At 37.4% G+C, this 24634-nt stretch overlaps 1 protein-coding gene across 1 annotated transcript in view; it reads right to left on the reverse strand.

The window, feature by feature from the left end:
- LOC6052736 (cadherin-23) overlaps window positions 1-24634 on the reverse strand; it is a 244791-nt gene that overhangs the window by 48537 nt on the left and 171620 nt on the right. The window contains exons 6-10 of the mRNA XM_038248957.1: window positions 7189-7782; window positions 6973-7130; window positions 5685-6090; window positions 5148-5630; window positions 4667-5089 (exon numbers count right to left, since the gene is read on the reverse strand). Of these exons, the coding sequence (XP_038104885.1) occupies window positions 4667-5089; window positions 5148-5630; window positions 5685-6090; window positions 6973-7130; window positions 7189-7782 (2064 nt within the window). The remainder of the gene's footprint in view (window positions 1-4666; window positions 5090-5147; window positions 5631-5684; window positions 6091-6972; window positions 7131-7188; window positions 7783-24634) is intronic.

The following is a 24634-nucleotide window of genomic DNA, read 5'->3' on the forward strand; positions in this document are numbered from 1 at the left end:
ATATTTTGAAGTTTAAGACCATTAAAATTGAAATATATTTGCAACGGGTTTATTCCAATTTAATATTTTTTTAACCATTTTTAACGATAACCATTTTTTTGAATTTTTTACAATGTACTTTTAAACGACTAACTAACAAATAAATACTGACCCCCCTTAAAAAAATAATCCCAGGGCCTTCATATATTTATGGACTGGATGAGAAAATCGTGGATTGCCTGGCCCAAGTCACTTAAATTTCAATGTCTTTCTTTTTCATTTTCAACCGACTCAGTTGAATCATCCTCTGGTCATACATACCAATTAAAACTAGTAAAGTCACGATTTTGGAATCAATAATTCATTTCTCTAATTAGTTTTCAGTACGTCGTAACAGCCTCGCGACCTTGGTTTTTTCTGAAACAAATGTTTTTTACTGTTTTGAATCCACCTTGTAGTTAAATTTATTAGATTTTTTTTAAATTTTGTTTTGTTGCAGCTACCAATGTATATCTTTGAGTTCCAGGCTCATAGGACGTCATTCATAAAATTCATCAGTTTTATTCCTTGTATTGTCTTGATTTTGGCACCAATATCAAATTTGCTTAATTATATTTACAGATTTCATAAAACAAGACTAACATTATAAAAGAGCGTAATATTGAATTTTTAGCCCTTTTGAAATGTTAGTCTTGATTTGAAAATTTTGAAAATATTGTTTTCGAAAAGATCGGAAATTTTACAATTGTTTCATATTTTAACATTGAAAATCGGACCATTAGTTGCTGAGATATCGACATTTAAAAATGGTGGGTTGTTTGGGTGAGACTTACATCAATTTTCCTGTTTTTAAACCTTTGCATTGCAATATCTCAGCAACTGAAGGTCGTATCAACAAAGTCCGAAGAAGCAAAATATAGAGAATTTTCTCAGCTTTTCAAAAATATTTTTTTCAAGAGTGGGCAAACATGTGCACTAATTTTAAAAAATGAAAAACTGCGACTATTTAAAAAAAAGTCACCTAAAAATGGATTTAACATGAAAACGGTGCACTTAATCAAAATTTCACTAAAGTACTTTTTGATTGCAAATTCCATTTTACATCGAAAAATGAAGTTGAAAAATTTTTGCGACCAATATTTCGATTTTTTGAAAAAATCAGTATTCATTCAAAAATTCATAACTCACTCAATGATTTTTTGCACAACCTGGAAATTTCTGAAAAGTTGGCATTTTATGTCCTCTAAAACATATAAAAAAAAAAAAAATAGTGTTTTTTTGCAAATCAAGTTTTAGTGATAAAAAGTTGAATAAAAAAATCTCCAAATTTTTTTTACCGTGTATCATTTTTTTCCAGTGTAGTCCATATCCATACCTACAACTTTGCCGAAGACACCAAATCGATCAAAAAATTCCTTCAAAAGATACAGATTTTTGAATTTTCATACATCATTTTTGTATGGACAGCTGCCAAATTTGTATGGAAAATTATATGGAAAAACTAATGATGCAAAATGGCTTCTTTGGGCATACCGAAGGCACCAAAAAAGTTTCAGCCGGATTAAAAAATACAAAAATTAAAATTGAAGAAAAAAGACCGATTTCGTAGAGAATTGCTCTATAGCATCCTAAATGCTCAATTCTTTTGTAATTTGCTGTGTTAGTTTTATTATTACTATTTTTAAAAAGCTTTTTATAATCAATGCTGCCAAAATCGGGACAATTTATAATTACTAATTATTACAAGGTTTGACATTTGTTTCGAAGTTTTTCTTCTCATGTTCCAACATTTTTCTCCTTTTTCTTTTTAGATTTGCTTAATGCTTTTCATTTGCATATTTTTTAGTTGTTATTTGAATATGCCATAGCTGCTACACTGAAAACCCAACCATGGTAGTTGCTACCATATTGTAGGGTTAAATTGAGAACACGCACCGACGTATTTTTGCTAAAAACATTCCGTGCTTGGATTGACTGATTAACGCAGTCAGTTTTACTATGTCGAGAGCGGTATGGTAATTTTAACCCTCGATTATGGAGAGAATGATAATGATTTCGTATTTGCTACCATGCAATTTTCTGGAAGCATGGTACATTTTACCTTATTTGCGTTTACTTTCACCAAAAAGCCACAGTTAATTTAATAAGCAGCATTTTTAGCAAATTTTCTTAAAACTACCATGGTCGGGCTTTCAGTGTAAATATGCATTAACCCGAGCAGAAGGAAATAACTTGGGAAGGTCTGTTTTTGATATTGTGAGAAGATCGAAATATGTTATTGCGATGATCGGATTAGTTGTTAAAATAACAAAAATCAATAACAAAGATTTGTTCGAAGAAAAACTTAAACTGTTATTATGTTGTTATTGCAATAACAAACCAATAACACAGAAGGAATAACAAGATTTGTTATTTTGTGCAAAGAGGTGGAGCAGTATAATAACAAAAAATGTTATTGAACTGGTATGTCTCCATAACTAAAAAAGTTATTGTTTTGGTTTATTTGTAATTTGCAAATAAACCTGCAGTTGCCATAACTCCTCTGTACTAGTCAGGGTTGCAGAGTCGGGTACCTCCAAGCGACTTTGAATCCATACTTTGAAGACAACTCCGACTCTGGATGCAGGATATGACGTCAACGACGACTTCAGCTCTCTAAAAATAACCGACTTCACAGATTCCGACTCCAAGTAAAAGTTGCTGAAAACTTGCTGAATCCGATGCAGTCTTCAAGGTCTCACTCCAGCTCGAACTTCAACGTTAGCTCCGACTTCCTGGCTCTATGAAAATAATAACAGTTTTTGTTATTCACACATCAAAAATTCTCAATAAATGAATCAATTCCGTTAGGGAATATAATAAAATTTAAAAAAATTAACTCTCAAAAGTTAATTTTATCGGATTAATTTAGCTTGAAACCCCATTTCATGGTGAAATAAATGACCCCGATAAAAATGGTCAAAATTATTTCATAGTTTTAGTCAATTTTAGTAAAATCCCTTAGGGGGTATATCAAATAATAGAAAAAATCAACTTTCAAAATTTCAACTTTTTAGAATAATTTTAGCTTAAGGACCCCATTTCATGGCCAAAATAATGACCCCGACGAAATTGGTCAAAATTATCCCATTGTTCTAACCATTTTAAACAAAGTCCTTCAGGGGGTATATCAAATAATTAAAAAAATCAACTTCCAAAATTTCAACTTTTTAGAATAATGTTAGCTTAAGGACCCCATTTCATGGCCAAAATAATGACCCCGACGAAATTAGACAAAATTATCCCAAAGATCTAAACATATTTTAACAAAAGAAAAAATAATAACAGATTGTGTTATGGACACTTAGAAACTTTTCCATTTGTGCGATTTATGGTAATTTTATTTCTAAGTCAGTATACCGAACGAATAACAAATTTTGTTATTAGGAGAGTTTTCGAAATGTATCCAGGTTTTTAAGCGAAGATGGCGTTCGAATGTTGAATGTCGAAATGTCCAAATCGCGCAGTAGCACCAACATTAGAAAAAAATGCGGCTGTCATGCCATGGCACACTTTTTCGTAATGTTGGTACCACCTGTGATTTTGACATTTCGGGCGTTCACCATTCGAACGCCATTTCCGCAAAAGCTGGATAACATTTCCTCTTATCAGCGTGTTATTAAACATTTTCAATATAATATCACTTCAATACCAAATTTTGTTATTTTATCAGAAACTGTTATTATGTTTTCTTCTTGAAGTTGAACTTTAGGATAAAATAATAACACTTTCTGTTATTTTAACAGGATTTGTTATTGAAATATTATTCATTTTGTTATTACCGTCTGCCCGGGAAATTACTTTCATTATTTTCATTACAATTGAGAGTTGAGAGTTAAAGCTTCGAAACAACTTGTTTCCTTATATTTCATTTGATTCCATTTATTGTATATTCATTATGTTTATTTTATTCATTGTATTTATTATATATATATATCATATTCATTATATTAATCATATGTATTAGGGACCATCCATAAACCACGTGGACACTTTAGGGGGTGTATGGCGATTGTCCACGATCCATACAAAAAGATTTTTGTATGGACAATTGTCCACGAGGGGAGGGGGTTGAGAATTCCAAAAAGTGTCCACGTGGTTTGTGGATGGTCCCTTATAATTATTATATTGACTATATTCATTATACATATTTCAAACGCCTAACAACACCCCAAAAAAATACTAACCCTTCTCAAAAGATAACATCCCAGACCTTCATATGTTTTATGGACTGGACGAGGGAGTCGTGGATCGCCTGGCCCAAGTCACATGAGCTTCATTGTCTTTTTAATCATATCATAAGAAATGATTGGAATGAGAATGATAATCTTTTCAGGTCCTTAAGATATAAGTCGGTTACTAACCGAACCGTCTCAGTTGAAACATACTAAGGTCATAACCAAGTCCTGCCAAGACGGGGGTACTAATACATACATACATACATACATACATACATACATACATACATACATACATACATACATACATACATACATAAATCGGCGTTGATTATATTCAACAATTTTTTTGTTGAAACAAACCTCGTACAGGCTGATTCTACAAAACATTTATCTGCGTGCTTGATCAAGTCTTTTGAGATAAGACATACTCTTAAATTTACATGAAAAATGTTTACATAAATACATACCGTCAGCTTCATGAATTGTGTTCCGAATGTGGTCGAAGATGTGACGCCACCGGTGAATATTTTCTGCGTAAAAACCGGAGGGTTGTCGTTTATATCTTGCACGTAGATCAAAACTCGAACAAGCGTGCTTTCGCGCTGATAAAAAAATTCGCTCGAATATTTTTCGGCCACTGATTTTGATGAATGATACTCGTTTAGTTGCATTTGCTGTACGTTTTTAACGGTTTGATTTGTTTCAAAATTTTGTACGGATACGAAATGTGTCTGTGATGCGATTTGATAAACGTCGTTTTCCGATGATTTAACTGCGATTGCTCTTGGCTGACTAAGAGCTAAGTTTTCTGGAGTATTGATGCAATTTTCAGATGCTTTGACAATAAGAGTATGATTCGATTTTTTTTCTCGGTCAAGTTCTCGGACCACCTGTAGTATTAAAATTTACAATTATTATTTGAAAAAAAAAAGTTAACTGTCATCTTACCGTTAAAATATGACTACGTTTGTCCAATTGAAAGTGCCCTTCTTCGTTTCCATGGACAATAAAATAGCAAACCAACGTTGGAGTATCGTCAAAATAGTCGACCTCATCACGGTCTATCGTGTCTGGCAACTTTTTGTACTCCATGCCTGGTTTAGAATGTTCGGTAAAGTTTACAGTGATTTCTTCAATCAAGAATTTTGGCTCATAGTCATTGACATTTTTAACATGGATGCTCAAATCTAGATCCGCACTCAAGGGTGTCGGAATTCCTTGGTCATACGCTTCAACACGAAGTTCATACTTTTTTTGTCTCTCACGGTCCAAAAGTAGTTTAAGCGTGATTACTCCACTGTACTCGTCAATTGAAAATGACCTGTATCCACCCACTGGATCTGGTTTGAAGCGGTACATTACCGCTGCGTTAGGACCTACATCAGAATCGATTGCTTTTACCTGGATAATACTAGTACCAACTGTAGCGTTCTGAAACAGCATCAGATATCACGATATGTTCAAAATGTATTGTGTGGTACTTACCTCTGGAACATGTATAATACTATCATTCGATGGATAAATAAAGTTAGGAGCATGGTCATTGAAATCCAGCACACAAATGTCCACTTTTTCGCTGACGGCGTTGGACGGAACTCCCTTATCACGTGCCGTAATGAGGAGTGAATAATTTCCGTATAAATTATTCAACGACTGGTTGGAATAAATCTCTGCCTTGCCGGAGGCAATTTGCTTGAGATAAAATTTGTTAGTGCCAATGGTTTCTACAATTTCAAATTCAATTTGTGCATTTCCAGTTTCCGAATCATCGATATCGGTGGCTTTTATCTCCATCATAGGTTCACGAATGTTGTGAAACTCTGTTACTTGGGCACATCCTTCGGGTACCGTCATGACCGGAGTGTTATCATTTTCATCCAGGATTGAAACACTAGAATATTGACAAAAATAGAATCAACGTAAAAATATGATATAAATAAATACTTTTTTTTTAGCTCTTTACATTAGGGTGTTTCAACCAAACGAAAAAGTTCTCAGATTACGGCAAACCGAGGTTCTCCTTGTAAAGGATTCCCATAGAGACTCCCATGCCAAAAATCTGCGCATTCGGTTGATAATTGGCCTGTCCCCAACGAGTTGAAATTGGCATGGAAATTATCATGGGATTTTTTTTATTTTCGTTCAATCGATCCTACAGGGCAGGGGACAACGTGAATTCACTCGGAAAAAAGACAGGTGTGTAGAGGATGGTCCAATTTCCAGAAGAAATTAGGATTGTCGAATAAACCTGAACTGAATAAGTCTCCAAGGTGCGCATTGGATCGACGTCCGGTGTCTCTGTTCGCGTTTTACTAACTTCAACCGTCTTCAAACCGTATGGCCAATATAAAAGGTCAAGGATGTGTTTGTTATAGCATGCGCTTCCATAATCATCTATTTGTTTTTTTCATAAAATTATTTTTATTAGGTCCTTTTTTAGTACTGGGAACTGGTTTGGACCGAGTCGGCTTTTGTAATTACATTGTTTTTAAAGCTAAGAGGATCTTGTGAATCTTCTATATAGGCCATAAGTTTGGATGGAGACGCATGGCTGCTCAGAATGAGACACATACAAAATAGTAACTTTTTTTCGTTCTTGTTAAATTCAGTCCCAGAGTACACAAAAAAGTTCACATGGGAGAGGGCGGGGTTCTAAAATTTCCTAAAAAGTGTCCACGTGGTTTCTGGATGGTTGCAATCAAGAATGGCAAATGGCAAAAAAAACCATCGCAGAGCCCTCGTTTGATTTATTGCTTGCTGCTTCCCCACTTACAATATTTGCTTGAAGGCATTGCGACTCTCTCCACTTAAATATCCAAACTGATAATTGTCCCACGCTTCTATCACTAGCATATACATCTGCTTTGCTTCTCTATCTAAATAATCGGCCGCCAACAGATCTCCACTTTCGGGATCAATGGAAAATTTTCCCTGTTGATGAAAAATGTGTTGTTAGAAGATAAAATAAATATATTAAATAAAAATGTACATTTGAACTCATTCTGTCAATCAAATAAGTAATCTTTCCAAAGGATCCTGTATCTGCGTCCTGAGCTTGCAACGATGCTATTTTGAATCCGATTGGGGAATTTTCGTACACGGTAAAATTTGTGGCATCCGAAGAAAAGTATGGATTATTATCATTTTCATCAATCACTCGGATTATCAACTCTGTTAGGCTGGACCGGGATGGATATCCGGAATCTGTGGCTCGAACAGTGACATTCAACCATTGAAATATTTCGTAATCAATTTTATTAGCTATCACAATCTCTCCAGACTCTGTATCCAAATGAAGCAGCCTTGTGATCTCTTTCGGACCTTCCAAGGTGTACCGGATTGTTTTATTTTTGTCAATATCATTTGCAACTACATTTAATACTGGCGAACCAATAGGACTGTTTTCTGCAACAGAGCGCTTATAGAAGGACTTTTGAAACCTGGGAGGATTATCGTTCTCATCTTCGATTCGGATTACCAGCGTTGCACTAGATGTTTGTTTACCACTCTCGGACGCCACGTCTTCAACGATGAAGCCAAGCCTTACGGTTTCTATTTTTTCACGGTCTAGTAATTTTACCACCTGAAACGTAAAATAATTATTATAAAATTATAAATAATAGTATTCAAAGGTTTTCTATAGTACTTTGAAAAATCAAATTATAAAAAAAACTAAATTTGAATGGTCTGATTGCTTATTTCTTTATTAAACGAATATTCTCAAACAGGGGTGCCGACTCGGGGCACGGTACTTTTGTCCCCCTCAAAATTGGGCAGAGGGGCAGCCCGTACATTGTGCTACCCCCTCCCCCCAGAATTTTTGAAATGGAAATATTCTTATTTCAAATATTACAAAAAAAAAATCACAGAAATAATTGAAAATGGGTAATTCTCTACACAGAAAAAAATCAATTCCCGTAATAACGTTTATTTCATCAATTATTTCGTACCGCAATTACTTCCCTAATGAACAGAGTTGTTCCTTTAAAGGGTTGTAATCTTAGTTACTGGTAACACATTACTGGTAAATCAATGCAAAAGATAATTATTAACATTACTTCTAATGTAAGCAGTAAGCTTACTTTTGACTTCACTTAGAGATCGTGCTTGTTTGATTTCATTTGGGAGGGAATTGTAAACGGTAGGACCTGCTACTACAAAACGTCTTCTTCCTGTTTCCGTTCTAAACTCCGATCTTCTGAGGTGGTGTGCTTGTCGTGTGTAGTGCTGATGGATTGCTGTTCTGAATTCAAAGTTGTGGTGTAAGTTTACATTGTTCAGTGTTCTATACATAATTACTGCAGTACGGTGCATAAAGATCCCTCTAATTGGTAAGACAGTGTGTTGGCGCATCAAGTACAGCTCACGCGTAGGGTGCAGAAAAGGTAACTTGAAAATAGTTTTTAAACATCTATTCTGTTGGACTTGCAAGTCACTAAGGTGAGTTTTGCTGCATCCTCCCCAGACTGCTACAGCGTATTGGTATCGACTGTGTATGAAAGCTAGATACATTTTTAAGAGGACATGTTGAGGGACTGTTGTTGAGAGTTTCCTTAAAATACCACAAAGAGACGCACATTTAGACACAATTTCTCTTGTTTGGACGTCCCAACATAAACGATTGTCTATGTGAACGCCTAGGTACTTGTAACTAGTCACTTCTTCGATAGTTTGGTTCCGAACGGTTAGGGCTGGATGTGGCGGTAGGACTCGTTTAGGATACCTAAAATGCATTAGCTTGGTTTTCCCTAGGTTAAGCGAGAGGAGATTGTTATCTAGGTAATTCATTACAAGTTCCATGTCTTCACGCATGAATTCAATCACTTGGTTTGGAGACGATCCATAGTACGATATGGCGGTATCGTCGGCAAACAGACGAGGTTTCCCTTTCAGCACAAGATTTGGCAGATCGTTTACGTAGAGGAGAAACAGAAGAGGTCCTAGGACACTTCCTTGGGGCACCCCACAACGTACAAACCTACTGTTTCCGCGTACTCCTGAGACTGTCACTTGTTGAAGTCGGTCCGATAAATAGCTGCGTAGGAGAGCGTTTGGCAAGCCTTGAATGCCGTACACTTCTAACTGCCTCAATAGCATCTCATGGTTGATGGTGTCAAACGCCTTGGAGAGATCCAGAAATATTGTTCCTGCGGACATTTTCTGGTCCAGCTTCTTGGTGATTTCATCCGTCATCTCGAGTACAGCTATTTCCGTTGAAGATCCTTTCCGGAAACCAAATTGGTGGGCGTAGAACCGTTTTGTTGCAACCAGGAAGTTGCTCAGACGTGCGTAGATCAGTTTTCAAAGACTTTGTTGATCACAGGTAACACGGAGATGGGTCGATAGTTGGTAGGGTCCCTCGGGTTTCCGTTTTTGTAAATTGGGTGTACTACTGCTTTTTTAAGACAGGGTGGGTATGTTCCTAGGCTAACACATTGGTTGAAACAGTTGCAAATGATGGCAGAGAGAAGATTTCGATGTTTTTTGAGCGCGGAAACCGGAAATCCATCATAACCGGAAGCTTTCTTCGGGTCGAGTTCGTGAATCAGGTTGGAGATTTCAAGTACGCTTGCGGGTCGGAGGAATATGGATATGTTCGAGCGTTTCATGGTGTTGAACCGGTTAATGTTGCCATCCGATGTGAGCTGGCTGGCAAGGTTATCTCCCACCGACACGAAGTAATCGTTGAATAAGTTGGCAACAGTAACAGGATCATGTTCGATGTTCTGGTTCACTTCAAGGGAAGGGGCAGAGTTTGTTCTCGACTTACCACCCATCAGCTCGTTGATACGTCCCCAAAGAAGCTTCGCATTCCCGTTGTTGAACAGCTTTGTGTGGTACTGTTTCTTCGCTCTTTTTTTGCTTCAGACAGGTTGTAGTTTGCACGTGCTAGAAGTTCACTCAAGTGTTGGTCCTGCCGGTTGCGCTTCCATCTTTTCAGAATGCTGTCTCTGATGTTGCCGAGTTTCCAGATGTCAAAGTTATACCATGGGCAGCAGTCGTTTTTCACCTTAACTTCAACAGTTCTTGTTCTGGAGTTTGCTTGGATCAGCTGGGAGTAGGTACCAGTTAAAGATTGTAGACACTCATCAACTGGAAGCGAGTTCTGGCTCAGATTCTCTAGAAACCGTTGAAACTCAGCATCTACCAAAGCATAGTTCACCCAGGTTTTAGTCAAGACTTTACGTTGGTGGTCAGCTTTCAACTTGAAAACAGTTAACACGTAGCTATGATCACTGAGTTCGCATGGCATGGTGTAGTTAGAAACACGAGTTGAGTCAGCAATACTGCACACCACGTGATCAAGAAGGTTGCTACTAATCGGTCTGGTGATGATCGTGTTGGACACTGTCGCGCTGAAGGCGTTCAGCAACTGGTTGTATCTTCGTACGTTCACATTATGAGGCTGGTTTACGGGTACATTGACATCACCAACTATGAAGCATGGGGACGCAGGATCCGAATTAGCAAGATTTTCCTCTATCGCCGAAAACAATCGCGATGTGTCGTCACTAGGTGGGCGGTACAGACCGTGGATGAATACCGAGGACGGGCTTTTGTCAACTTTTATGGAAATGTGGGGAAATCCTCTATCAGCGACGTTAGTCCTAGCTTCAAAGTTGAGATCGTTCCGTACGAAGATCGCCAAACCACCAGCTGAGGTTTTGCGGCAGGAAAAAGCGCTGTAGTAGCCGGGGATGTTGTAGTACTGCGATCTGCCTTGTTTAATCCTCGTTTCTCCTATAACGATGACGTCTATGCTGGCATTCAGGTTGTGCAGGTAAACGCACAGGAGTCGAGTTTTTCCATTCGGTTGAGTCCTCTAATGTTGATCTGGAGTATTTTGAAGACGGTAGAATCTGGGGTAGGCGTAGAGACGAGGGTCATCTACGCTCTCATTTGTGGCATGCTGTATTAGGTTCATTGAAGTGTTCTAGATAGATGGTCGCTGACAAGCAATGCTTGCTAGTGTTTGCGACACGATAACGCCAACTTCTGGATGTCTTGGCGTGATTGGATCGGGATTGCCTTTGATCGATCAGTACGCCTCACCATTATTGCGCCATGTCGCCCAGGCCAGATGTAACGCAGCTCTAGTGAGTTTTGTAACTGCTTGAGCTCTTGGAAAATCCTCATTGAGAGTGGTGATAGGTCGTCACGAATTACTACCTTGCCTGTTGTTCCTTTTGGCCCGCGCACACCTTGGAGAGTAGCAACATCCAGTTTCCCAAAGCTTGATTTATGGTCGAGTAGACTTTCCTTGGCCCTTACATGTTTGAAAGAGATACGAATCGGCGGGCAAGCAGCTTTTGAGTTTGCAGCTCGACAGCATGATACAATGTTTTTCTCCATCCTTGTAGCCCAAAATATCGCAGATCTCAAGCACGATAGATTTAGTGTCTTCTTGTGGTGTCCGCGGAATGCCTAACACTATTGCATTGATAGAAAGCTGGGCTCTGTGGTGACCGTCGATGTCCTTTTCAGCTTGCTCAACTACATTCGATATAGACTTTGCATTGTCGGCGAGTCTATTAAGTGATAGCTTTAGAAGGCCGTTCTCTGCACGTAAATGCTTAATTTCATCACTCAGTGAACCCATCATTTGAACCATTTTGTCGAATTGGTTGGATAGGAATTGTTGGCTAGCTACGATTTCCTTTACACTTTTTGACTCCTCCTTAACTGCGTCCAGGATTTTTGGCAACTCTGCAATCAAATTTGAATCCATGGTACTGGTGCTCGTCCACAGATGGCGCTAGTTGTCCCTGAATCAAAACGGCCAGTAGGTAGTGTGCGAATACAGTGTACACCAGGACAAAGAAGCGACACCACGGCAACACAGACCTACTTACAGCGACGATTCTGTTGACGTGTGATCACAGCGAAGATCTAGCAGACCAGTAGCAGCGGCAGACGAAGAAATTACAGCAGCGGAGGTGACGAGGCGGGTGGAGCAGGGCGGTCCGTCGTAAATAAAAACAAACAGCAAACTGGTCGTCTTTATTCTCGTTCAAAGTGGCAGTTACATCGAGATCTTTTGGTACAGAGTTTGGCAGTTTTATGAGCAAATTTAGGCGCAAAGCGATGTATGCCTTTGTACTTGTTTAGTGAAAAACTTTCGTGGCGGCCTGGGCGTTTTTAGTAACAGATGAGCTGGGAGCAAGAGGAGCGTTTCGGCATCAGGAGCGACAGTACTTGGCAAGCAGGCAAGTGTTTGACAGAAGCGGATGTCAATATACACTGCAACACGGGTGGGCGGCCCGGTTTTATGGCGACTCAAATGGTACGTTCGTTTGAACAGCCAGTGCGGCACTGAGTGCCGCACTCGTCGGTGTCAGTTTTGGTTCAATCGAACGTCATCTGTCAGTGTGCTTGGAACTCGCATGAAACTGAAAAAATATCGAGTGCGGCACTAGAGTTTCAATTCCAAGATGGCGGCGAAACTCGTGCGGAACTAGCGCGAGTTTCTTCAAAGAAACACTTTGACAGCTCTGAGTGCGGCACTCAGTGTGGAACTATCCATCAAACGAACGTACCAAAAGTTACTGTGCTCAAGTGCGGAAATTTGATTGCTCAATTCTTCTCACTCAGCATCGATCATCGCAGTTTTCACTTTGCTTACGTGGGGCGGGGCGAGGGCAGCTAGGTGGCGAATGTAGCAGCAATTTCTTGGAGTTTTACAGCATTAATTCGGAAGAAGTTTCAGCGCGTCGTAATGTAAACAAGTTCACTCTCACAGCAGTGTTACCACAATAATATCGTGAATTAAGTTCACGAATGTGAGATCCACGAAGGAATTTATTCATGAGTATGGTGCATTTGCACCATAAACGTGAATATATTCCTTCGTGGTTCTCATAATCGTGAACTGACTTCACGGTTTCGAGAATTGATTTTTTTTCTGTGTATCAACTCACACGAAATCGGGAAAAGTTGCCCCGACCCCTCTTCGATTTGTGTGAAACTTTGTCCTAAGGGTAACTTTTGTCCCTGATCACGAAACCGAGGTCCGTTTTTTGATATCTCGTGACGGAGGGGCGGTACGACCCCTTCCATTTTTGAACATGCGAAAAAAAGAGGTGTTTTTCAATAATTTGCAGCCTGAAACGGTGATGAGATAGAAATTTGGTGTCAAAGGGACTTTTATGTAAAATTAGAAGCCCGATTTCCCGAGCAGGGGTAAATAACACGGGAATACCATATTTTGGTATTACTTGGCATAATAACAAATACCAAAATGTGCCCTTGGTTGCCCAGTAATAGATGGTATAATACCATGAAATCATACCAAAAAACTGTATGGGGAAGACCAAAGCAATACCAAAACGTGCCATTCCAAGGGCAAATGAATACCAGATAATAACAACTATCCGGGTAAATAAAAATCTCATTGGACAAAAACAATGAGAATTATCTATAGGATTACAGCGAGAATTCAATTTGACTAAAGGGATTGCAATGAGAAATGGGTAGAATTTTGATGCTATATTTAAATTCTTCGAACAGGCAGGAAAACGAAGTCTTGCTTGGAGAGCCAAAAAAGTCAGGTTAAGAAAACTAGAGGAATACTGGAATCGAACTCATGACAGGTAAGGTGCAGACACCAATTTAGCTACCCGTTTACCAACTGAGCTATCAATGCTTGTTGAAAACGAGCTGCTGTTGCATCAACATGTTTTAGCTGCAGGCAAAAATAACAGGAAATTCAAAGAAAGAGAAACAAACTAAACCAGAACGAGTAAGGCTATAGCCCAGGCAGCGTGGCATTTTTCGTGAGATTTTCGAGGATGCATGATTCCAACTGAATAGGATTCAACACAAATCCAATATTAAAAGGATTTTAGAACGAAGTTCGAATACCACATGCATACCAACATTTTGGTATTGAAAGAGTTATTTTATCGATTATGACTAAGGCTACCAACTCATGCTGAGCAAAAATCCGTACACTTTGCCGATATGACACCATGGTATAACAAACACTGTCAATGAATTATTATGCAGCTTCCACCAAACCGAAGTGCGCATCTCTTCTGTTGCGCAAAACAATCTGTTGCGCCATACAAAAATGGAGCGGTTTATCGTTAGCGTGTACATCAGTCTGTGGCGCAACAGGCTTTGACAGGTTGCGCTCGTGTTTCGATTTTTGTCTGCTTTCACAATATTTATATAAATTAAATTTAATAATTTTGAGAATTCAAAATATAAAACTTGCCAACCCTCAGCAAACTCCTGGAGCGGTTGATTCTGGGGCGCATCGAGCTACACCTGGAGAACACAAGGATTATTCCGGACGCTCAGTTCGGGTTCAAGCGAGGACACTCCACCAACCATCAACTCGTTCGACTTGTTAAGGAGGTGCGCGCGAACTTCGCGCGACGCAGATCCGCCGGTTTGGTGCTCCTAGACGTCGAGAAGGCATACGATTCGGTGTGGCAAGAAGCAATCTTGCACAAGATGCACCGAGCTGACTTCCCGCTGTACGTCCTGAAGATTGTCCGACCGTTTCTTCAACACCGCTCGTACCACGTTTCGGTGAACGGACACGTGTCGGACCGGCACGAAGTTCTCTACGGCGTCCCGCAAGGCGCTGTTTTAAGTCCTACGCTCTACAACATCTTCACGGCGGACCTAGCAATGATCGACGGTGTCAGCTACTTCCTCTTCGCCGACGACACGGGGTACCTCGCGTCGGACTCCGACCCGGTCATCGTAGTCACCAAGCTGCAAGCTGCTCAAAACGCCATCGAACGCTACCAGAAGAAATGGAAGGTGAAAACAAACGCCGAGAAGTCCCAAGCGATATTCTTTACCCGAAAGCGAAGTCCACGCAACCTGCCCCGCAGGGGTGTCGGTGTGGGGTAGCGAGGTGCCATGGTTGGATGAAGTCAAGTATCTGGGGGCCTCCCTGGACAAGAAGCTGACTCTCGCCAAGCACATCCAGAACGCCACGATCAAATGCGGTAAGATCACCAAGATGCTCTATTCTCTCGTTAACCGGCGGTCCCACCTGGATATCAACTCAAAGCTGCTGCTCTACAAGACGGTGTTCAAGCCGGCGATGACGTACGGTTACCCGGCGTGGTACGACTGTGCCGCTTCCCACCGGAAGAAACTTCAAGTCAAGCAGAACCGGCTGTTGAAGATGATGCTAAACCTGGATCCTTTCCACCCGACTGACGACGTCCACAGGATGGCTAAGATGGAGTTGATCGACGATTGGCTCCAGCGAGTGCTACCGAAGTTCTGGATGGGGTGCGCCACCTCAGTCAATCCCCTGCTGCAGCGGTTGTCCCCTTGAGCTGTGATATTAGAATAAGTGACAACACCTTTCCTCTAACTATCCCACATCTATTAGCTATTTCGAAGGTTATTTTTGCATTTTTTTTCCTTCTCTGTCCAATTCGTTCTCCTCAGTAAGAGTAAACTCTATCCCCATTAAGAACAAATCAGCTGTTGAAAGGTAGTCCATATCTCAGCTCAGGATAACAACTGCACCAATGTATTTGTTAAAGCAACCAAATAAATGAAATGAAATGAAATGAAAATATAAAACTGTGTCGTTTTTACAGCTAACAAATTTCACAAAATGCTATCATAGTGCGTATGACTTGCACGTTTAAAAGTATTCATAAAATAAACCGTGATTTGAATCAATAAACCGTGATCATCATCGTTTAAAAGTTTACGAAATGTAAAGTTTGCTTTTACGAATAATATCGTTTTTAGTGTTTTCACTTTTCCAGAGTTTTTTTTATTGAAAAGGTCCTATAACATGTGAAACACAACAGTTTACAGGACCTTTAAAAAAAATCTAGATTTGTTAATTCAAATTTTCAAATGTTTTCACAAGTTTTAGAAAGTCTTTGGAAATGGATAAATATATTTAGTAGGGAATTTCTAAAAGAACAATTCTAGAGTTTTTTTTAAAGGTCCTATCAACATATGAAAGACAATAGTTCAAAAACTCTAGAATTATTGATAATCAAGTTTGAATTGAGGAAACTCCGGAAAACTCTCCATTTTTAAATCAAATTCACAGAAAAATTAAAATTTCTAGATAACAAGAGCTTCGACCAAATCAAAAAAGCAATTCAATGATTAAAAAGTTGTTAAAATTCCGTACAAATCCGTATTATGCGTAAAATTCCCTACAAAAATTCCGGCCTATTAAAAATCCGCGAAGAGGTTCAAAAATCCGTATGGTAAGGAAAAAAACCGTACAGTTGGTAGCCTTAATTATGACGAACAAGGTACACAATGTTAACAATATCCAGAGCCGTACCTTGGGTCCACGGCGCCCTTGGCGAAGCATCAATTTGGCGCCCCTCCATTTTTTCATCATTTTGATATGTTTACTTAAATTTTCAGCGATTGCTTCAAAGAGCTTTAATAATATAATGGTAATTGGTTGAATAAATATAACAGCTAAAAAATCCAACCACAATTAAATTCTTTGAGGAATATTCAAATTAATGTTTTATTATTTTTAAACCATTTCAATCGATTTATATCTTTCCAATACAGATCGGTTGTAACGAAAAGTTGCTTTAGGATTAATGTTGACTGAAAATAGCAGAGTGTTGTTTTATCGTTTTAAGCAGAATTTGATCTGACCTAGCTTAAATTTCATGGTATCAGCAAACAATTTTCCTGAATTCCTGAAAAAATAGTTCAGCTGATTAGAAAATTGACTCCTTTTGAAACTTGTTTTTGGTTGAATTCCTTTTGAAACTATTTTTTTAAATTTATTTTTGAAAACAATATTTCTCTTCTCTGTGACTGTGTGTTTTGATTAATATAAAATTCCTAAAATTTGTTTTTTGAAAATTCATAGCTTCAAACAAAGGCAATTAGTTTTTACCTTTTTAACACATTGAAATTTTTTGTGTTTATTTTTCGACACCTAAAGTTTCTTAAAATTTTGTATAAAAACCATTACACTCAAATAGAGGGTGACGAGCGGGAATTCCCGGGAAATCGACCATTTTTGAACTTCTCGATTCCCGGGAAATTTGGTCGAAGCAAAATTATATAAACAAATCAGAATTTTTTTTTTGAAAATTCGAAATTGTTTAGAACATTGGATGTTCAATGTAAGAGTTCGAATGAACCAATTCAGAAAGTGTAAATTTTAACTTATTAAAAATTCCAATAACTTTAATTGGGAGAACTTAAAATAATGTGGACCCCAAAATTAACCTCAAAGCATACTTAGCAGTTAGCCACAAGAAGAAAGTCTAATTTTTTTATATTTTTGTTTATTATTTCTAAGAGTATAATTTTCATATCCTCTTTAAAGCATAGCAATCCTTATAATCTATTTTTTTTTAATTCTTATTATTTTAATTTCGCTGTATCAAGGTAAACACCTCCGTGTACGCAGGAGTGCAAGCAGCAGTCAAGTGCTCAGTGCTCCATCGTTTTTTCGAAATTTTTCGCCGTAATTTACCGGGATTAGCCGCGAGTTTGCTCCTGCAGCATGCCAAGGGCCGGCCGGGGCCGTGGCAGTTCGAGTGCGGCCTCGAAAAACCCGCGAAGTTCGTCTACCGGCCGTGTGCAAAAAGGTAAACAACCCAACGCCGCGTCGTCCGCCATCGCGCCGGGAGTGTGTGCGCCAAAGGATTCGACCCGAAATTATTACACGCTAATTACCGCGTCCAGGATCGCAGCCCTATTAGGCTCCGTTCAGCTACTTCCGGCAATCCGTCGACCGATGGCGCTTCAACATCCGCCAACATTCCTACCAGTAACAAGTTCGCGAGACTGAGTGACGAGGAAAGCAACAACAACAACACCGACGGTAGCACTACCGACGACGACGACGACGATGTGGAGAAATTGAAGCGTAAAAACTTCAAATTCTACACATTCGACCCCGTGCAGAAGACCGCTGTTAAGATCGTCTAGCAGGGGTACCAAGACCGCCCGACCTCCGTCCTCAAGGAGCACCTCTCGGGTGTCGGAATAACGCCGCGAGACATAAAAGTCCTCTCGCGGAAGACAACAGTCACAGGTACACACACACTGTACCTGTTGTACTTCGATCGCGGCACCGTCAAACTTCAAGACCTGCGGCGGACTAGGCGTTGGACGGGTTTTGGGTAAACTGGTGGTTTTACTCAAAAAATCCGACGGACGCAGCGCAATGTCACCGATGCCAGAAATTCGGCCACGGCTCGCGGAACTGCAACCTCCGGCCCCGCTGCGTGAAGTGCGGTGAGTCACACCTCTCGGAGGTGTGCGCACTGCCACGAAATGCGGACTTGGGGGAAAATGCAGAACAAACCAAGCCGCGCGTAAAGTGCGCGAACTGCGGCGGTAACCATACCGGTAATTACCGCGGATGCGTCGCGCGGAAGTCCTACTTCGAGGAGCAGGAAAAGAGGAAGAAGAAAGCAGCAGCGTCCCATCCTCCTCAGCGAAGTACGAGCGCAGCCGTTCCTGCAGCTGGCCAGCGTACGGTTCCAGCGGACAACCCAGCGTTCCCTCCTGGATGGGGGCGGTCGTTTGCGAGCGTGGTCGCTGCCGGTAGCGGCGATGCGACCCAGCAAGGAGTCACCGGGGAAGATCTCTTCACCCTGCCGGAGTTCTTTGCTCTCGCGGGGGAGATGATGACGCGGTTTCGGACATGCCGTAACAAGGCCCTCGGGGAGCTGATGATCAAGAACATCTATAAAGGATAAAAAAATGTGATCTAGTTTTAAGCTTTCTCTATTTCTATCCCCAAAACTCTGTTATGTATTTCAAAAGAACTTATTGTATATTGATAATTCACCAATAAAACCGAATTGAAAATTGTATCAAGGTAATTTCCTTTTTTGATGTCATGGAGTAATTTTGTGTTGCGCTTAAACCTCAATATTAAATTATATCATAGAAAAAAAACTCTGGAAATCTTTGTAAAGTCCGCCAAATGTGAACATTCGGGTTTTCCTGATTACTATTTCTTCAATGAATATTTACAGTGGACCTTAAAAAAGAAAAAAAAATATTTGAATTGTTGTTTTAAGTCGCTATTTAATGTAGTAATGTATAAAGAAAAGTTATAAATGTGTTTCTTTTCAATGAATTCAGTTACGATTTATTCATGCTTATTTAATGAAACGTTAATTAGTAGCCTCATTATTTTTGGGAACTATGATCTATCTTTTGATTTTTTTCTGAATCTGCAATACAACTTGTTGTATGAACTCGTTATTTGATTTTTGTGAAATAACAAAATAGGTAATATATAATTTCCCGATACTGGGAAATTATATATTACCTATTTTGTTGTTTCACAAAAAGTTTTAAACACTACCGGGTCTTCAAATTATTGTCCCTAGAAGCCAAATTAAGTGGAACTTTGTTTTCCCAAAAAATATTGCTGTTTTTGGAGTTGGAATTTTGCTTTGGTTTAAATTCTAATGGGTCCGCGATAATGGTGTTTCTGCAAATCAAATTTATACAAGAAATGGTATAATATTTTACTTTTACGACTAAAAAGTTGGTGGGGCTGCCAATCTATGCAACTTTGTCGAAGACACCCAAATTTTACTTTTTCACTCTTGCTACAAGCAATTGAATACAAGCAGCATAGCAAACCAGTTTTATTAATATATCAATTCAGGAATATAATATATTTAAAGCAATTTATGATGTCAATCCATCCAGCAGGGCAATCTGGCCAAATCAAAAATCCGAACATGGTTTTAGCATGTACCAAAGTGGTACATATGTGTACCTTTAAGGATTTTTGATGTACTTCAATGGTTCGATAAGTAGCCTTGCCCTGCTGGAAAGATAGCTGTTTTTTAGAAAACGTCACCAAATCAACTTCTTTATTACAGGAAAGTTATGTACCATCGATGTACCTAACGAATCTGTGTTCAGATTTTACCTAAACGTCTTATAAGTAGTACTTCCCTTTATACTTAACTTTTGAAGTACTTTATATATTGATTTTGACAACGGGATCGTGTTCCTTGGAAAATTTTAAGTAAGTTTGAGTACAAAAAGTCCATACTTAAGTTGATTTAGGCCAACTCTGGAACAATTTATCGATTTTTTGAATATAAAGTACCATGCGCCTCCTTTAAAATGAAATTACACTGAATAATAATAAAACCAACATGTATTACAATAAAAACTAAAAGAGAAAATGTTTTTCTAATGCTTTTGCAAGTATTTGAACATAAATCAATATGTGCATACATACAAATAAGGATTTATAAAACAATAAATTTATAACTTGGAGAAGTTGAAAGAAATATTAAAAATAAACAACAAAACTAAAATAAAAGTTGCCCGCTGTCATCACAGACAATTGTACCAATAGAAAAGTGTGTTTCTGTTGTCTGTGAACAATGTACAACACATGTACCAACTTGTACTTGCATGAAAATAATTATTTTCTAAAAAAAAAATTCGAATATTTGTCAAATTAAATGAAAATCCAAAATAAATCAAATAAACTCAAATAGCAGCTGCCCGTTGTTATCACAGACAATTGTACCAATAGAAAAGTGTGTTTCTGTTGTCTGTGAACAATGTACATCGCATGTACCAACTTGTACTTGCATGGAAATAATTATTTTCTAAAAAAAAAATTCGAATATTTGTCAAATTAAATGAAAATCCAAAATAAATCAAATAAACTCAAATAGCAGCTGCCCGTTGTTATCACAGACAATTGTACCAATAGAAAAGTGTGTTTCTGTTGTCTGTGAACAATGTACAACACATGTACCAACTTGTACTTGCATGAAAATAATTATTTTCTAAAAAAAAAATTCGAATATTTGTCAAATTAAATGAAAATCCAAAATAAATCAAATAAACTCAAATAGCAGCTGCCCGTTGTTATCACAGACAATTGTACCAATAGAAAAGTGTGTTTCTGTTGTCTGTGAACAATGTACATCGCATGTACCAACTTGTACTTGCATGGAAATAATTATTTTCTAATAAAACAATTGAAATATTTGTGAAATTTGATGAAAATCCAAAATAAATCAAATAAACTCAAATAGCAGCTGCCCGTTGACATCACAGACAATTGTACCAATAGAAAAGTGTGTTTCTGTTGTCTGTGAACAATGTACATCGCATGTACCAACTTGTACTTGCATGGAAATAATTATTTTCTAATAAAACAATTCGAATATTTGTGAAATTTGATGAAAATCCAAAATAAATCAAATAAACTCAAATAGCAGCTGCCCGTTGTTATCACAGACAATTGTACCAATAGAAAAGTGTGTTTCTGTTGTCTGTGAACAATGTTCAACACATGTACCAACTTGTACTTGCATGGAAATAATTATTTTCTAAAAAAAAATCGAATATTTGTCAAATTGAATGAAAATCCAAAATAAATCAAATAAACTCAAATAGCAGCTGCCCGTTGATATCACAGACAATTGTACCAATAGAAAAGTGTGTTTCTGTTGTCTGTGAACAAAATACATTGCATGTACCAACTTGTACTTGCATGGAAATAATTATTTTCTAATAAAACAATTCGAATATTTGAGAAAATTGAGAGAATATTCGAATTTTTTTATTAGAAAATAATTATTTCCATGCAACTACAAGTTGGTACATGCGATGTACATTGTTCACAGACAACAGAAACACACTTTTCTATTGGTACAATTGTCTGTGATAACAACGGGCAGCTGCTATTTGAGTTTATTTGATTTATTTTATTTTCATCAAATTTCACAAATATTCGAATTTTATTAGAAAATAATTATTTCCATGCAACAAGTTGGTACATGCGATGTACATTGTTCACAGACAACAGAAACACAATTTTCTATTGGTACAATTGTCTGTGATAACAGGGGCTATTTGAGTTTATTTGATTTAGTTTTCATCAAATTTACAAATTTTCTAATTGTTTTATTAGAAAATAATTATTTCCATGCAAGTACAAGTTGGTACATGTGTTGTGCATTGTTCTGAACAACAAAACACACTTTTCTATTGGTACAATTGTCTGTGATAACAACGGGCAGCTGCTATTTGAGTTTATTTGATTTATTTTGGATTTTCATCAAATTTTACAAATATTCGAATTGTTTTATTAGAAAATAATTATTCCCATGCAAGTACAAGTTGGTACATGCGATGTACATTGTTCACAGACAACAGAACACTTTTTACAATTGTCTGTGATAACAACGGGCAGCTGCTATTTGAGTTTATTTGATTTATTTTGGATTTTCATTTAATTTGACAAATATTCGAATTTTTTAGAAAATAATTATTTCCATGCAAGTACAAGTTGGTACATGTGTTGTACATTGTTCACAGACAACAGAAACACACTTTTCTATTGGTACAATTGTCTGTGATAACAACGGGCAGCTGCTATTTGAGTTTATTTGATTTATTTTGGATTTTCAATTTGACAAATATTCGAATTTTTTTTTAGAAAATAATTATTTCTATGCAAGTACAAGTTGGTACATGCGATGTACATTGTTTACAGACAACAGAAACACACTTTTCTATTGGTACAATTGTCTGTGATGACAGCGGGCAACTTTTATTTTAGTTTTGATGTTTATTTTTCATATTTCTTTCAACTTCTCCAAGTTTTAAATTTATTGTTTTATAAATCCTTATTTGTATGTATGCACATATTGATTTATGTTCAAATACTTGCAAAAGCATTAGAAAACATTTTCTCTTTTAGTTTTTATTGTAATACATGTTGGTTTTATTATTATTCAGTGTAATTTCATTTAAAGGAGGCGCATGGTACTTTATATTCAAAAAATCGATAAATTGTTCCAGAGTTGGCCTAAATCAACTTAAGTATGGACTTTTTATACTCAAACTTACTTAAAATTTTCCAAGGAACACGATCCCGTTGTCAAAATCAATATATAAAGTACTTCAAAAGTTAAGTATAAAGGGAAGTACTACTTATAAGAAGTTTAGGTAAAATCTGAACACAGATTCGTTAGGTACATCGATGGTACATAACTTTCCTGTAATAAAGAAGTTGATTTGGTGACGTTTTCTAAAAACAGCTATCTTTCCAGCAGGGCAAGGCTACTTATCGAACCTTTGAAGTACATCAAAAATCCTTAAAGGTACACATATGTACCACTTTGGTACATGCTAAAACCATGTTCGGATTTTTGATTTGGCCAGATTGCCCTGCTGGATGGATTGACATCAATTTATGTGCTCTTAAAAAACCAACATTTTTACGTTGAAAAAAAAAATATTTTGCTAGAAATTTAACAAAAGTCAAAGCATTTTTTGTGTTAGAAATATTCAATTTAAACACTTCAGTATTTTGAAAAACGTAGGCCAATCTCAACGCACAAGTTTGCATTTAAAACGATAAAAATATCTCAAATGCCATTTTTTAAACTTGAAATATCTTATTCTTTTTATTTCAGATTTTCAATAGAAATGTGTAAATTTCAATTGAATAGCTGATTATATAAAAAAAAACTTCAAAACATAAAAAAGATTTATGGTTCCTAATGCTGGAAAAAATGGTGAAATTTAAATTGAATTTTATATACTGTAGTTGAAATATAATATCTCTAGCCATTTCAAAGAATTGTTATAAAACTCCTGAACTTTTTGCCACTTGGGCGCCCCCTTTGATAAATGAATTTAGAGAATTTAATTTTAAATTTAATTCTGGTAGAATTATTGAAATAGTTGATTTTGGCGCCCCAAGTGTTTAACATAAAATAATATTTGTAATATTCCGACCCAGATTATCGAGTTATTTTGTAGTCCTACTTTAAAATTTGGCGCCCCTTTTGTTCTGAATACCTTTCTAGGATTTTATAATAACATGACAAATTTGTTCAATCATCGTTTTCACCGCCCCTCAAGGGCTGGCGCCCTTGGCAGTCGCCAACTGCGTCAACCCCTAGGTACGGCGCTGACAATATCCATTCTAAATTTTTAAATTTTTCACGTTAAACCTATTGTTATCGTAAAGTTAATCGTCTAAATATAAAAATGTTTTTCTTATCATTTTTAAATGTATCAGCATACTTTAAGAATGTTAAACATCATTTAAAATAGGTTTTTTTTTATGAATCACCTTTATTTTATAATATTTTTATTTAAAATACCTTTACAATACCAATGTATGGTGTTCCCTAATTTATAAAGATCACAAATGACTATTTTATACCAAAATAAAAGAGTTAGCTTTAATTTGGAGTAGATTTGCGTTTTTAAGTATGTAAGTAAGTAACAGTATGTCAAAATTCGACATTTTCTTGAAATTTGCCCAATAACAGAACAATACCAAAATTTGGTATAATAACAAAGATTGGTATTAACTTACACTTAAGACATTTTTCAAGGGCTCGCCAATACCAAAATTTGGTATTGATACCATTGAATGGTATTATTTTGCATTTTCCGTGTTATTTACCCATGCTCGGGTTGATGGCGTACTC

This window comes from Culex quinquefasciatus, chromosome 1, assembly GCF_015732765.1.
Source record: "Culex quinquefasciatus strain JHB chromosome 1, VPISU_Cqui_1.0_pri_paternal, whole genome shotgun sequence".
NCBI lineage: Eukaryota > Metazoa > Arthropoda > Insecta > Diptera > Culicidae > Culex > Culex quinquefasciatus.